The sequence below is a fragment of the Scyliorhinus canicula genome, chromosome 16 (assembly GCF_902713615.1).
Source record: "Scyliorhinus canicula chromosome 16, sScyCan1.1, whole genome shotgun sequence".
Classification (NCBI taxonomy): domain Eukaryota; kingdom Metazoa; phylum Chordata; class Chondrichthyes; order Carcharhiniformes; family Scyliorhinidae; genus Scyliorhinus; species Scyliorhinus canicula.
In genome coordinates this window covers 92,160,961-92,176,951 of record NC_052161.1, presented here as the reverse complement: position 1 = coordinate 92,176,951, position 15,991 = coordinate 92,160,961, and the positions used below count along the sequence as shown (strand labels likewise).

Here is a 15,991-nt window from a genome sequence, read left to right as displayed (position 1 = left end):
CCCATGCCCCGATATGACCTCTCACACAGTCACCAGAGCCCTGCACAGTGACTTCACCCTGTTCGGTTTCCCGAGCTATGTACACAGCGACCGGGGTTCGTCCTTTATGAGTGACGAGCTGCGTCAATACCTGCTCGACAAGGGCATCGCCTCGAGCAGGACTACCAGCTACAACCCCAGGGGGAACGGGCAGGTAGAGAGGAAGAACACGACGGTCTGGAAGACCGTCCTACTGACCCTCCAGTCCAGGAATCTCCCGACCTCCCATTGGGAGGAGGTCCTCCCCGACGCGCTCCATGCTATTAGGTCCCTCCTATGCACCGCCACCAACCAGACCCCTCACGATCGATTATTTGTTTTCCCGAGGAGCACTACCATGGGGGCTTCGCTCCTATCCTGGTTGTGGACACCAGGCCCGGTTCTCCTCCGGAAGTACGTCCGGACACACAAAACAGACCCGCTAGTGGAGAGAGTGCTACTGCTTCATACGAACCCCCAATAAGCCTTCATTGAATACCCCGACGGCCGTCAGGGCACCGTTTCCCTCCGGGACCTGGCGCATGCAGGATCCACCACCACCACCACACCACCGAGGTACCCCCCCACACTACACCCCACCCACCCCTCACACTCTCTCCCCTACCCCAAACTCTCTCTCTCTCCCCACCGGTCATACACACTCTCTCTCTCCCCACCAATCATACACATTCTCTCTCCCCACCAATCATACACACTCTCCCTCTCCCCACCAGTTAGGCACACACTCTCTCTCGCCACCAGTCATGCACGCTCTCTCTCTCCCCGACCCCTCACACACTCTCTGTCCTCCATCCCTGACACACTCTCTGTCTCACGCCTCATACTTTCCCTCCCCAACCCCTCATACACTGTCTCTCCCCCATCTCTTACACAATTTCTCTCTCTCTCCCTCACACACTTGCTCTCTACCCACATCCCTCACATACCCTCTCTCTTCCCCCAACCCTCACAGTCTCCCTCTCTCTCCCTATCCCTCACTTTGGGAGGAAGAGGGTTGGGGAGAAACTAGAGATGACTAATGGGGGTTTGAGGGAGGGGGTGAGCTATGGGCTTCAGGGATAGATGGAGGATGAGGGAGGGTTTGGGATTGAATGAGCAGGATGAGGGATGGGTTGCGGGGGCTGAGAGGAAGTTATGAAGTTTGCGGGGAGGAGGTTGTGGAGGGAGGTGTTTGAGGGAGGAAAGAAAGATGTGGGAGGAGATGAGGGTTGGGCAAGGGATGAGCGATTGATTAAGGGAGGCGTTTGAAGGGGGAGGTTGAATGATGAGTTAGGGATAGGGGTTTGAGGGGGAAGTGGTTTGGATGGGGGTGTGGGGTTGAGGGAGGAGGAATGAGTAAGAGGTGTTTGAGAGAGGGAGCGGGGAGGTTTGGATTTACAGGTGAACTCCTGCAATTCCAGCCGTGACTCCCCACCTCGTGCTCAGATTCAAATCCACCAATGACAGCCCTACATGGGGGGTGGGACCAGAGCTACAATTCCCATCAGAGACAGCGCGGGCTGGGTGGACCCAATGAGATCCTCCTCATTGCGCATGCTCCGGGTCCGAATGCATCCTTGGAAATATAATCCAGAGAGTCTGGAGGAGGAGTTAGAGGGACAGTGGGAAATGAGGCTGGAGAAGTAGCATTAGGAAACAAACAAATGGCAGAGGAACAGAATAGTTACTTTGCATCAGTTCCCATGGCATGGATAGAGGATTGGCTGTCTGGCAGAAGGGGATAAATGACCTTTTTCAGGATGGCAGCCTGTGACTAGTGGTGTTCCACAGGCGTCAGCGTTGGGACCACAGCTTTTCACAACATACACTAACGATCTGGAGGAAGGAGCTGAGGGCACTGTTGCTACGTTTATAGATGATGCATAGATGTGCAAAGGGGCATGTAGTATTGAGGAAGCAGGGGGGTTGCAGGAGAACTTAGACAAGCTAGGAGAGTGGGCAAAGAGGTGGCAGATGGAATACAATGTGGAAAAGTGTCAGGTTATGCACATTGGCAGGAAGAATGGAGGCCTAGAATATTTTCTAATTGGGAAAAGGCTCACGAAATCAGAAGCACAAAGGAACTTAGGAGTCAAGATTCTCTTAAGATTCACGTGCAGGTTCAGTCGGCAGTTAGGAAGGCAAATGCTTCTCAATTAATCAGGCCGACCGCACCGCGTCATCAGGTGAAGCGAAGGGTGGAAGGGTTTGCCTCCTCATCAACTCCTCCTGGTGCTTGGATGTGGCGACCATGGAGACCTACTGCTCCCCACGCCTGGAATACCTGACCATGAAGTGCCGCGCATACTATCTTCCACATGAGTTTACTTCAGCCATTATCACAGCGGTCTACATCCCACCCCAGGCAGAAGTGAAGAAGGCGCTGGACGAACTGTACACAGGTATAAACAACTACAAAACGCATCACCTGGAGGCCATGTTCATTGTGGCCGGGGTCTTCAACAGGGAAAACCTCAAGAATGTACTGCCAAAATTCCACCAGCACATCTCTTGTCCCACCAGGGCGACAACACTCTTGACCACTGCTACTTAAAAATCACAGGCGCTTACCGTTCCATCCCCCGACCGCACTTTGTAAAATCAGACCATAAGACAGCACGGGGCAGCACGGTAGCATGGTGGTTAGCATAAATGCTTCACAGCTCCAGGGTCCCAGGTCCCAGGTTCGGTTCCCGGCTGGGTCACTGTCTGTGCGGAGTCTGCACGTCCTCCCCGTGTGCGCGTGGGTTTCCTCCGGGTGCTCCGGTTTCCTCCCACAGTCCAAAGATGTGCGGGTTAGGTGGATTGGCCATGCTAAATTGCCCATAGTGTCCTAAAAAGTAAGGTTAAGGGGGGGTTGTTGGGTTACGGGTATAGGGTGGATACGTGGGTTTGAGTAGGGTGATCATTGCTCGGCACAACATCGAGGGCCGAAGGGCCTGTTCTGTGCTGTACTGTTCTATGTTCTAAGACGGTGTTCCTTCTCCCGGCATACAAGCAGATGGCGGCAACATGGTAGCACAAGTGGATAGCATGTGGCTTCACAGCGCCAGGATCCTAGGTTCGATTCCCCGTTGGGTCACTGTCTGTGTGGAGTCTGCACATTCTCCCCATGTCTGCGTGGGTTTCCTCTGGGTGCTCCGTTTTCATCCCACAGTCCAAAGATGTGCAGGTTAGGTGGATTGGCCATGCTAAATTGCCCTTAGTGACCAAAAAGGGTAGGAGGGGTTATTGGGTTACGGGGATAAGGTGGAAGTGAGGGCTTAAGTGGGTTGGTGCAGACTCGATGGGCCGAATGGCCTCCTTCTGCACTGTATGTTCTATGTTCTAACTGAAACTCAAGCGGGAGAATCCAGCTAAGAAGGTCGTGCAGTGCTGGTCCAAGGAAACAGAAGAACGCTTACGAGACTGCTTAGAGACAGTGGACTGGTCCATATTTAAGAACTCAGTGACCAACTTAAATGAGCATGCACCACCGTCACAGACTTCATCAGCAAATGTGTGGACGACTGCATGCCAAAGAAAGCAGTGCATACGTTCCCCAACTGGAAACCATGTCTCAATTGCAAGATTGACTCCCTACTGAAGGCCAGGTCTGAGGCGTTCAAGTCAGGCGACCCTGACCTATACAAGAAATCCAGGTACGACCTCCGCAAAGCCATCCGAGATGCCAAGTAGAATATCAGATCAAGCTAGAGTCACAGACTAGCGTTACAGACCCTCGGCGGTTGTGGCAAGGCCTAAACAACATAACGGGCTACAAAGCGAAGCCGAGCAGTATCTCCAACAGCAGTGCACCCCTCCTCGATGAACTTAATGCTCGGTTCGAACAGGAAATCAATGATCCGCTGTCGAGCGCTCCAGCAGCCCATAACACACCCATACCCACCATCAGAGCTCCGAAATCAGATCAGCCTTCCTGAAAGTGAAACGGGCCCGGATGGGATTCCTGGTCGTGCACTCAGAGCCTGCGCGGACCAGCTGGCAGATGCGTTCACGGACATCTTTAACCTGTCCCTACTCCGCTCCGAGGTCCCCACCTGCTTCAAGAAGACCACCATCATGCCGGTGCCAAAGAAGAACCAGGCAACGCACCTCAATGACTACCATCCAGTGGCCCTGACTTCAGTCATAATGAAGTGCTTCAAGAGGTTGGTCATGAAGCACAACACCTCCATACTCCCAGAACGCCTTGATCCACTGCAATTTACATACCGCCGCAACCGGTCCACAGCAGATGCTATCTCCCTGGCCCTCCACTCATCCTTAGATTCTCAACAACAAGGACCCCTACATCATACTCTTATTTATTGCCTTCAACAGCACAATGCCAGCCAAGCTCATATCAAATCTCCAAAACCTTGGCTCCTCACTCTGCAACTGGATCCTCGACCTTCTGACCCACAGACCACAATCAATAAGAATAAACTACAACACCTCCTCCACAATTGTCCTCAATACCGGAGCCCCCCACTATAATCCCTGTACACACATGACTGCGTGGACCAAGGCGTTCTGGGAGTATGGTGGTGTTGCGCTTCATGACCAATCTCTTGAAGCACTTCATTATGACTTAAGTCAGGACCACCGGACGGTAGTCATTGAGGCACGTTGCCTGGTTCATCTTTGGCACCGGTATGATGGTGGTCTTCTCCATCTACAAGTTTGCTGACGATATGACCATAGTGGGCCGGATCTCGAGTAACAACGAGTCAGAATGCAGGAGGGAGATAGAGAACATAATGAAGTGGTGCAGCGACAACAATTTCTCCTTCAATGCCCGCAATGGTCCAGAGGAAGTTCACAAGAATGATCCCTGGATTGAAGAGCTTGTCAGAGGGGCTGTTTAGCACACTGGGCTAAATCGCAGGCTTTTAAAGCACACCAAGGCAGGCCAGCAGCACGGTTTGATTCCCGTAACAGCCTCCCCGAACAGGTGCCGGAATGTGGCGACTAGGGGCTTTTCACAGTAACTTCATTGAAGCCTACTCGTGACAATAAGCGATTTTCATTTCATATGATGAGGTGGCACGGTAGCATAGTGATTAGCACAATTGCTTCACAGCTCCAGGGTCCCAGGTTCGATTCCTGGCTTGGGTCACTGTCTGTGTGGAGTCTGGACATTCTCCCCGTGTCTGCGTGTCTTCCTCCCACATTGCCTGGGTACTGGGTTGAGTGGAGGAGTGGGCTTAGGTAGGGCGCCCTTTCCAAGGGCCAGTACAGTCTCGATGGGCTGAACGGCCTCCTTCTGCACTGTAAATTCTATGATGAACGGTTGACGACTCTCGGTCTCTACCCGTTGTAATTTAGAAGGATGAGGGAGGATTTTATTGAAACTCACAGGATACTGTGAGGCCTGGATAGAGTGCATGTGGTGAAGATGTTTCCACCAGCTAGAACCAGAGGACACAATCTCAGACTAAAGGGACAATCCTTTAAAACAGAGGTAAGGAGGGATTTCTTCAGCTCGAGGGTGGTGAATCTGTGGAACTCTTTGCTGCAGAAAGCTGTGGAAGCCAAATCATTGAGTGTCTTTAAGGCAGAGATAGATAAGGGGCAGGATTCTCCATTTGTCGACACCGGAATTGCAAATCGAAATTAGGCAACAAAAAGGTTCCGACACCCAAAATTGTAGCGGCCATCAAATCACGATTCTCTGTCACTTCGCCAGCGGCTTCAATGCGGTCTGGAACTCAAGTACAGTACGCATCGCAGGGCCGGGGAAGGGGGGGGGGTGACGAGCGGTCGGGGTGACCCCCACGGGACTGGGGCGGTGTCCAGTCCTGGACCGCCATTTCGCTATGCACCGACCCGACCACCCACCCTACCCCTGGATCTGCAGAGTTACACCAGCTGTATGGGTGCCCCCACCCCTGCACCCCAAGCTCCGTAATACGAGACGGTCAGCCGGGGAGGAGCCCAGCTCAGCCAGCCCAGCCTCAACTTCCCCCAAATCCATGCCCCCCTCCACCCCGCACCATCTCCCTGGGCAGCCCACCAGCCCACCCTTCACATCCATCTGGCAGAGCAGCGAGGCAGGTAGTGGTTACAGGTGTTTAACATGAACAAATATTTACACGTTTTTGCCCGAGCCCCTGGAACTAAATTGTGCCCTGAACCTGTGCCAACTTAACTGGTGTCTTATGGGCCCTAACATTCCATCTAGGTTGATCCCCAGACAGTACAGGAGTAGAGTCGGTAAACCTGGAGGCTGTGATTCCTGCCCTGCGACCTGGGTCCCTGTTGGCGGGCATCTTCTGGGGTGACCGGGCCTGGAGGGGCCTGGCTGCTGCTCGCGTGTCCCAGGTGGCTTGGTGCCCCCAGACAGGAGGGGGGAATCTGAGGTACTGCGGTGTTCCGGCACCTCCCCTGCTGGAGTCATCGGCACGGACTCCATCACCTCCTCCTCCTCCCTCGGGATGCCCGATAGCTCCCGGGCTACACCATGGGATGAGGATGCAAGCGGCACTATCCCCTGAGGCTCCCCACAACCTGACACTGGCCTCAACCAGGGTCTGCATGCTCGCAGCCATGGAGCACAGGGAGTGGATCTTCCCCCTTTGGGACTGCACCACATCACGCTGCGATTGTACCACCACCTTCTGGATGTGTGTCACATCAGCCAGTGACTGCGTCATCTCCCTCTTGGACTGGGTCACCTCCATCTGTGTCTGAGCCACGTCAGCCAGCTCCTGAGCAATGCCGCCAGCGTTCCCAGCCTGGCCCACGCTAATGAGTTCCATTGCGATTTCCACGTGGCTCTGGGACATCATTGAGTGTGAGAGGACAACCCTGGGCCTCGGCCAGCGCCTGCACAGAATGCCCCAGGCCTTGGCTATGCTGATACAGAGGACAGAGGTTGTGGATCATTCTCGATTTGGGACAGGGGATGTGGATCATTCTCGATTTGGGACAGCGGATGTGGATCATTCTCACAGTTTGGGACAGGGGATGTGGATCATTCTCGATTTGGGACAGGGGATGTGGATCATTCTCAGTTTGGGACAGGGGATGTGGATCATTCTCTCAGTTTGGGACAGGGGATGTGGATCATTCTCACAGTTTGGGGACAGGGGATGTGGATCATTCTCACAGTTTGGGACAGGGCATGTGGATCATTCTCTCAGTTTGGGACAGGGGATGTGGATCATTCTCAGTTTGGGACAGGGGATGTGGATCATTCTCAGTTTGGGACAGGGGATGTGGATCATTCTCTCAGTTTGGGACAGGGGATGTGGATCATTCTCACAGTTTGGGGACAGGGGATGTGGATTATTCTCACAGTTTTTGGCGGGGTGGGGGTGTGAATCATTTTCACATTTTTGGGGTGTGGGTTGTTTTCTATGATCCATTCCGCTGTTGACATTGTGTCTCCTTTGTTTCCAGTCACTATGTGGTTCTGATTCCTGCCGAGTTACGCACAGATACACTGGAGAATGTTTGTGTTCTGATCCTGTCAGCCACTGAGTCCTCTCCCCTCACACTGACCATTGAGAATGAAATGACCAACAGTACTCTCTTACAGCAAGAGCTCCTGACCAATACAGGATATAATTGCTTCAACTTCACTGTAAGTCTCTGATACCTCGACCATTTCATGGGCTTGTGTCTTGTTAATGCTTCAGTATACCTTTTACCCAATCTCTGTGTCTCCATCCATATCACTCTCACACTCTAGACTTCCTCAGCATTGTCATCCTTCAACCACCAATTCCCCCAAACACCTTAATAATATGCCACCACCCGCCCAGACATTTTGGATTCTTCATGTCCCCAAACCTATTGGCAGACAAGTGCCAAGCAATGACCATCTCCAATAAGAGAGAATCTAACCCCTTGACATTCAACGGCATTATCATCACTGAATCCCCACGATCAACATTCTGGGGATTACCATTGACCACAAACTGAACTGAAACCAACAACAACACTTAAGAAGATCAACACCATCCAGGACAAAGCAGCCTTGCTTGATCGACACACTAACCACAAACGTTCACTCCCTCCACCACCGACACACAGTAGCAGCAGTGGGTTAGGGTTAGGTTTGGTTAGACTGGAGGTATGGGCTTGGGTGGGGTACTCTTTCCAAGGGCTGGTGCAGACTCGTTGGGCCAAATGGCCTCCTCCTGCACTGTAAATCATGTGTGTATCATCTGCAAGATGCACTGCAGCGACTCCGCAAGGTACCTTCGACAGCACCTTCCAAAGCCACAACCTGTACCATATTGAAGGACAAGGGGTAGTGGACACATGGGGAACAACATCAGCTGCAGGTTCCCCTCCCAGTCACTCACCATACGGACTGCAGCGGGTTCAAGATGGCGGCTCGGCATCACTTTCTCAAGGGGCAATAGGAATATAGGAGATACAATTTATAATCATCTAGATAGGAATAATATGATTAGGGATAGTCAGCATGGTTTTGTGAAGGGTAGGTCATGCCTCACAAACCTTATCGAGTTCTTTGAGAAGGTAACTGAACAGGTAGACGAGGGTAGAGCAGTTGATGTGGTGTATATGGATTTCAGTAAAGCGTTTGATAAGGTTCCCCACGGTCGGCTATTGCAGAAAATACGGAGGCTGGGGATTGAGGGTGATTTAGAGATGTGGATCAGAAATTGGCTAGTTGAAAGAAGACAGAGAGTGGTAGTTGATGGCAAATGTTCAGAATGGAGTTCAGTTACGAGTGGCGTACCACAAGGATCTGTTCTGGGGCCGTTGCTGTTTGTCATTTTTATAAATGACCTAGAGGAGGGCACAGAAGGTTGGGTGAGTAAATTTGCAGACGACACTAAAGTCGGTGGAGTTGTAGACAGTGTGGAAGGATGTTGCAGGTTACAGAGGGACATAGATAAGCTGCAGAGCTGGGCTGAGAGGTGGCAAATGGAATTTAATGTAGAGAAGTGTGAGGTGATTCACTTTGGAAAGAATAACAGGAATGCGGAATATTTGGCTAATGGTAAAATTCTTGGTAGTGTGGATGAGCAGAGGGATCTCGGTGTCCATGTACATAGATCCCTGAAAGTTGCCACCCAGGTTGATAGGGTTGTGAAGAAGGCCTATGGTGTGTTGGCCTTTATTGGTAGAGGGATTGAGTTCCGGAGCCACGAGGTCATGTTGCAGCTGTACAAAACTCTGGTACGGCCGCATTTGGAGTATTGCGTACAGTTTTGGTCACCTCATTATAGGAAGGACGTGGAAGCTTTGGAACGGGTGCAGAGGAGATTTACCAGGATGTTGCCTGGTATGGAGGGAAAATCTTATGAGGAAAGGCTGATGGACTTGAGGTTGTTTTCGTTAGAGAGAAGAAGGTTAAGAGGTGACTTAATAGAGGCATACAAAATGATCAGAGGGTTAGATAGGGTGGACAGTGAGAGCCTTCTCCCGCGGATGGAGGTGGCTAGCACGAGGGGACATAGCCTTAAATTGAGGGGTAATAGATATAGGACAGACGTCAGAGGTAGGTTTTTTACGCAAAGAGTGATGAGGCCGTGGAATTCCCTACCTGCAACAGTAGTGAACTCGCCAACATTGAGGGCATTTAAAAGTTTATTGGATAAGCATATGGATGATAATGGCATAGTGTAGGTTAGATGGCCTTTAGTTTTTGACTTCCCATGTCGGTGCAACATCGTGGGCCGAAGGGCCTGTACTGCGCTGTATCGTTCGATGTTCTATGAATGGCTAATAAATGCTGAGCCTGGACCAGTGACGCAAACATCCCTCGACGGAATAGAAGTAAAGCTGAGAAATCTTCATCTCACTTTACCCACTCCCACCCTCCCGTAGCCACAGTTGAATCTTCCCATGGGATCTTGTTGTGCAGAGAGGACGGGCTGCAGTCTTCCCCTTTTAATGTCATTCACTGTGTGAGGAAGATTCCGAAGGACTGGAGCCGTTGGATTTTGCTTTGTAACGCAATCCCTGGGCGCGATTCATGGGCCTCCTTGCGCCGTCTTGATGTTAGCACGAGACTTGAATCTCACGAGTGGCCTCTCGTGAGATCTGCGATGCGCAAAACATCTCGTAAGATTCAACGAATGTCGCAAGATGTCACGATCTGTTTCTTTCCCTTACCGGACACGGTCCAGATCAGCATATTTAAATTGCCATACATTTAATTCTCATTTAAATATGAGTTCACTGGATCACCTGGCACCCGGGACTCAACCGAAGTTAAAGAGGTTCTAGAACATAGAACATAGAGAAATACAGCACAGAACAGGCCCTTCAGCCCACGATGTTGTGCCGAACTTTTGTCCTAGGTTAATCATAGATCATAGAATTTTCGGCACTAAGGGCAATTTATCATGGAAAATCCACCCAACCTGCACATCTGGGAGGAAACCGGAGCACCCGGAGGAAACCCACGCACACACAGGAGGATGTGCAGACTCCACACAGACAGTGACGCAAGTCTTTGTTCGGTCCGATCAAGGACAGTAGCGGGAGATTGTGTATTGAGTCTGAAGAGATAGTAGAGGTCTTGAACAAGTACTTTTCTTCAGTATTTACAAACAAAAGGGGCCATATTGTTGGAGAGGACAGTGTGAAACAGACTGGTAAGCTCGAGGAGATACTTGTAAGGAAGTAAGATGTGTCGGGCGTTTTGAAAAACTTGAGGATAGACAAGTCCCCTTGGCCTGACAGGATATATCCAAGGATTCTATGGGAAGCAAGAAATGAAATTGCAGAGCCGTTGGCAATGATCTTTTCGTCCTGTCAACAGGAGTGGTACCAGGGGATTGGAGAGTGGGGAATGTTGTGCTCCTGTTCAAAAAAGGGAATAGGGATAACCCTGGGAATTACAGGCCAGTTAGTCTTACTTTAGTGGTAGGCAAAGTAATGGAAAGGGTACTGAGGGATAGGATTTCTGAGCATCTGATTGATTAGGGATAGTCAGGACGGATTTGTGAGGGGTAGGTCTTGCCTCACAAGTCTTATTGACTTCTTTGAGGAGGTGACCAAGCATGTGGATGAAGGTAAAGCAGTGGATGTAGTGTACATGGATTTTAGTAAGGCATTTGATAAGGTTCCCCATGGTAGGCTTATGCAGAAAGTAAGGAGGCATGGGATAGTGGGAAATTTGGCCAGTTGGATAACGAACTGGCTAACCAATAGAAGTCAGAGAGTGATGGTGGATGGCAAATATTCAGCCTGGAGCCCAGTTACCAGTGGTGTACCACAGGGATCAGTTCTGGGTCCTCTGCTGTTTGTGATTTTCATTAATGACTTGGATGAGGGAGTTGAAGGGTGGGTCAGTAAATTTGCAGATGATACGAAGATTGGTGGAGTTGTGGATAGTGAGGAGGGCTGTTGTCGGCTGCAAAGAGACATAGATAGGACGCAGAGCTGGGCTGAAAAGTGGCAGATGGAGTTTAACCCTGACAAGTGTGAGGTTGTCCATTTTGGAAGGACAAATATGAATGCGGAATACAGGGTTAACGGTAGGGTTTTTGGCAATGTAGAGGAGCAGAGAGATCTTGGGGTCTCTGTTCATAGATCTTTGAAAGTTGCCACTCAAGTGGATAGAGCTGAAGATGGCCTATGGTGTGCTAGCGTTCATTAACAGAGGGATTGAGTTTAAGAGCCGTGAGGTGATGATGCAGCTGTACAAAACCTTGGTAAGGCCACATTTGGAGTACTGTGTGCAGTTCTGGTCACCTCATTTTAGGAAGGATGTGGAAGCTTTGGAAAAGGTGCAAAGGAGATTTACCAGGATTTTGCCTGGAATGGAGAGTAGGTCTTACGAGGAAAGGTTGAGGGTGCTAGGCCTTTTCTCATTAGAACGGAGAAGGATGAGGGGCGACTTGATAGAGGTTTATAAGATGATCAGGGGAATAGATAGAGTAGACAGTCAGAGACTTTTTCCCCGGGTGGAACAAACCATTACAAGGGGACATAAATTTAAGGTGAATGGTGGAAGATATAGGGGGGATGTCAGAGGTAGGTTCTTTACCCAGAGACGGGAGCATGGATTGCACTGCCTGTGGAAGTAGTTGAGTCGGAAATATTAGGGACCTTCAAGCGGCTATTAGATAGGAACATGGATTGTGGTAGAATAATGGAGTGCAGATTAATTTGTTCTTAAGAGCAGCACGGTAGCATTGTGGATAGCACCAGGGTCTCAGGTTCGATTCCGGCTTGGGTCACTGTCTGTGTGGAGTCTGCACATCCTCCCCGTGTGTGCGTGGGTTTCCTCCAGGTGCTCCGGTTTCCTCCCACAGTCCAAAGATGTGCAGGTTGGGTGGATTGGCCATAATAAATTGCCCTTAGATTATCATAGAATTTTGGACACTATGATTAAACTAGGACAAAAGTTCGGCACAACATCGTGGGCCGAAGGGCCTGTTCTGTGCTGTATTTTTCTATGTTATATGTTTTACCCTCGCTCTTGTCATTCTCATATTTCTCACATATGTGTAAAAGGCCTTGGGGTTTTCCTTGATCCTACCCGCCAAAGATTTTTCATGCCCTCTCTTAGCTCTCCTAATCCCTTTCTTCAGTTCCCTCCTGGCTATCTTGTATCCCTCCAGCGCCCTGTCTGAACCTAGTTTCCTCAGCCTTACACGAGTCTCCTTCTTCCTCTTAACAAGACATTCAACCTCTCTTGTCAACCATGGTTCCCTCACTCGACCATCTCTTCCCTGCCTGACAGGGACATACATATCAAAGACACGCAGTACCTGTTCTTGAACAAGTTCCACATTTCACTCGTGTCCTTCCCTTACAGCCTATGTTCCCAACTTATGCACTTCAATTCCTGTCTGACAGCATCGTATTTACCCTTCCCCCAATTGTAAACCTTGCCCTGTTGCACGCACCTATCCCTCTCCATTACTAAAGTGAAAGTCACAGAATTGTGGTCACTACCTCCAAAATGCTCCCCCATTAACAAATCTATCACCTGCCCTGGTTCATTACCAAGTACCAAATCCAATATGGCCTCCCCTCTGGTCGGACAATCTATATACTGTGTTAGAAAATCTTCCTGGACACATTGCACAACCATCATTCCATCCAAACTATTTGATCTAAAGAGCTTCCACTCAATGTTTGGGAAGTTGAGGTCACCCATGACTACTACCCTGTGACTTCTGCACCTTTCCAAAATCTGTTTCCCAATCTGTTCCTCCAATTCTCTGCTGCTATTGGGGGGCCTATAGAAAACTCCCAACAAGGTGACTGCTCCTTTCCTATTTCTGACTTCAACCCATACTACCTCAGTAGGCAGAACCTCCTCGAACTGCCTTTCTGCAGCTGTTATACTATTTCTAATTAGCAATGCCACCCCCTCCCCACCTCTTTTACCATCCTCCCTAATCTTGTTGAAACATCTATAACCAGGGACCTCCAACAACCATTTCTGCCCCTCTTCTATCCAAGTCCGTGATGGCCACCACATCGTAGTCCCAAGTAACGATCCATGCCTTACGTTCACCCACCTTATTCCTGATGCTTCTTGCATTGAAGTATACACACTTCAACCCATCTCTTTGCCTGCAAGTACTTTCCTTTGTCAGTGTTACCTTCCCCACTGCGTCACTACACGCTTTGCCGTCCTGAATATCGGCTACCTTAGTTGCTGGACTACAAGCCCGGTTCCCATTCCCTTGCCAAATTCGTTTAAACGCTCCCGAAGACTACTAGAAAACCTCCCTCCCAGGATATTGGTGCTCCTCTGGTTCAGGTGCAACCCATCCTGTTTGTACAGGTCTCACCTTCCCCAGAACGCGCTCCAATTATCCAAATACCTGAAGCCCTCCCTCCTACACCATTCCTGCAGCCACGTGTTCAACTGCACTCTCTCCCTATTCCTAGCCTCGCTATCACGTGGCACCGGCAACAAACCAGAGATGACAACTATGTCTGTCCTGGCCTTTAACTTCCAGCCTAACTCCCTAAACTTGTTTATTACCTCCACCCCCTTTTCCTACCTATGTCGTTGGTACCAATGTGCACCACGACTTCTGGCTGCTCACCCCTTCAAGATCCTGAAGACACGATCCGAGACATCCCTGGCCCTGGCACCCGGGAGGCAACATACCTTCTGGGAGTGTCGCTCGCGACCACAGAATCTCCTATCTATTCCCCTCACCATTGAATCTCCTATTACTATTGCTTTTCTATTCTCCCCCCCTTCCCTTCTGAGCCCCAGAGCCAGACTCAGTGCCAGAGACTTGGCCGCTAGGGCCTTCCCCCGGTAGGTCATCCCCCCCAACAGCATCCAAAACAGTATACTTGTTTGGAAGGGGAACGGCCACGAGGGACCCCTGCACTGTCTGCATGTTAGTTTTCTTTCCCCTGACTGTAACCCAGCTACTCTTGTCCAGTACCTTGGGTGTGGTTACCTCCTGTAACTCTTCTCGATATCCCCCTCTGCCTCCCAGATGATCTGAAGTTCATCCAGCTCCAGGTCCAGTTCCCTAACACGGTCCCTGAGGAGCTGGAGTTGGGTGCACTTCCCGCAGGTATAGTTCTGGCAGAGATTTGCAGACGCAATGTCCGAGGTGCTGGGGGTGAAGTTGGTCCTGAGTCCAGAGGTAGCGATATTCGGGGTATCAGAAGACCCTGGAGTCCAGAGGATCAGAAAGGCCTATGCCTTGGACTTTACCTCCTTGACTGGTCTTACTTGGATGGAAGGACTCAGTGCACCGAATGCGGAGGTGTGGGTGAGCAACCTGGTGGAAATCCTGAGGCTGGAGAATGTCAAGTTCATCCTGAGGAGGTAGATTGGTTCGCTCGAAGGTGGAAGCCGTTCATTGATTCAATTTGATTTGATTTATTAATGTCACATGTAGTAATATACAGTGAAAAGTATTGTTTCTTGCATGCTGTACAAACAATGCATACCATACATAGGGAAGGAAGGAGAGACTGCAGAATATAATGTTGCAGTTATAGCAAGGTGTAGTGAAAAGATCAACTTAATACGAGGTAGGTCCATTCAAAAGTCTGATGGCAGTAGGGAAGAAGCTGTTCTTGAGTCAATTGGTACGTAACCTCAAACTTTGGTATCTTTTTCCTGACGGAAGAAGGTGGAAGAGAGTATGTCCGGGGTGCGTGGTGTCCTTAATTATGCAGGCTGCCTTTCTGAGGCAGCGGGAATTATAGATAGAGTCAATGGATGGGAGGCTGGTTTGCGTGATGGACTGGGCTACATTCAGGACCTTTTGTAGTTTCATGCGGTCTTGGGCAGAGCAGGCTCCATATCAAGCTGTGATACAACCAGACAGAATGCTTTCTATGGTGCATCTGTAGAAGTTGGTAAGAGTCGCAGCTGACATGCCAAATTTCCTTTGTCTTCTGAGAAAGTAGAGTCGTTGGTGGGCTTTCTTAACTATAGTGTCGGCATGGGGGGACCAGGACAGGTTGTTGGTGATCTGTACACTTAAAAACATGAAGCTCTCGACCATTTCTACTTTGTTCCCATTTGTTCCCAACCAGGACCTGGGATTCATGTCGCATTACATTCATCCCCCACCATCTGGCCTGGGCTTGCGAAATCCTACCAACTGTCCTGGCTTGAGACAATTCACATCTCTTTAACTGGGGTTACCCCTATCTCTGGATCTGTAAAGATTTAATAACCTGCAAATGCTCGCATTCTAAGCATTGTCTGGCATCTTTGAATTTCTCTATATATATGTTTCTGGAACATACCTCTTCATTAACCTGAGGAAGGAGCAGTGCTCCGAAAGCTAGTGTTTGAAACAAACATGTTGGACTTCAACGTGGTATTTTAAGACTTCTTACTGTGCCCACCCCAGTCCAACGCCGGCATCTCCACCCCATTGATGTAGATAGGGGCATGTTCTCCACTACGCTTCCTGAAGTCGATGACAATCTCCTTCGTTTTGTTGACATTGAGGGAGAGATTATTGTCATCGCACCAGTTCACCAGATTCTCTATCTCATTCCTGTACCCTGTCTTGTTATTGTTTGAAAACTGACCCACTACGGTGGTGTC

At 50.0% G+C, this 15,991-nt stretch overlaps 1 protein-coding gene across 1 annotated transcript in view; it reads left to right on the top strand.

Moving 5' to 3' along the window:
* LOC119951033 (alpha-2-macroglobulin-like) overlaps nucleotides 1-15,991 on the top strand; it is a 226,915-nt gene that overhangs the window by 17,452 nt on the left and 193,472 nt on the right. Inside the window, exon 2 of the mRNA XM_038774067.1 lies at nucleotides 7,405-7,588. Within this exon, the coding sequence (XP_038629995.1) occupies nucleotides 7,405-7,588 (184 nt within the window). The remainder of the gene's footprint in view (nucleotides 1-7,404; nucleotides 7,589-15,991) is intronic.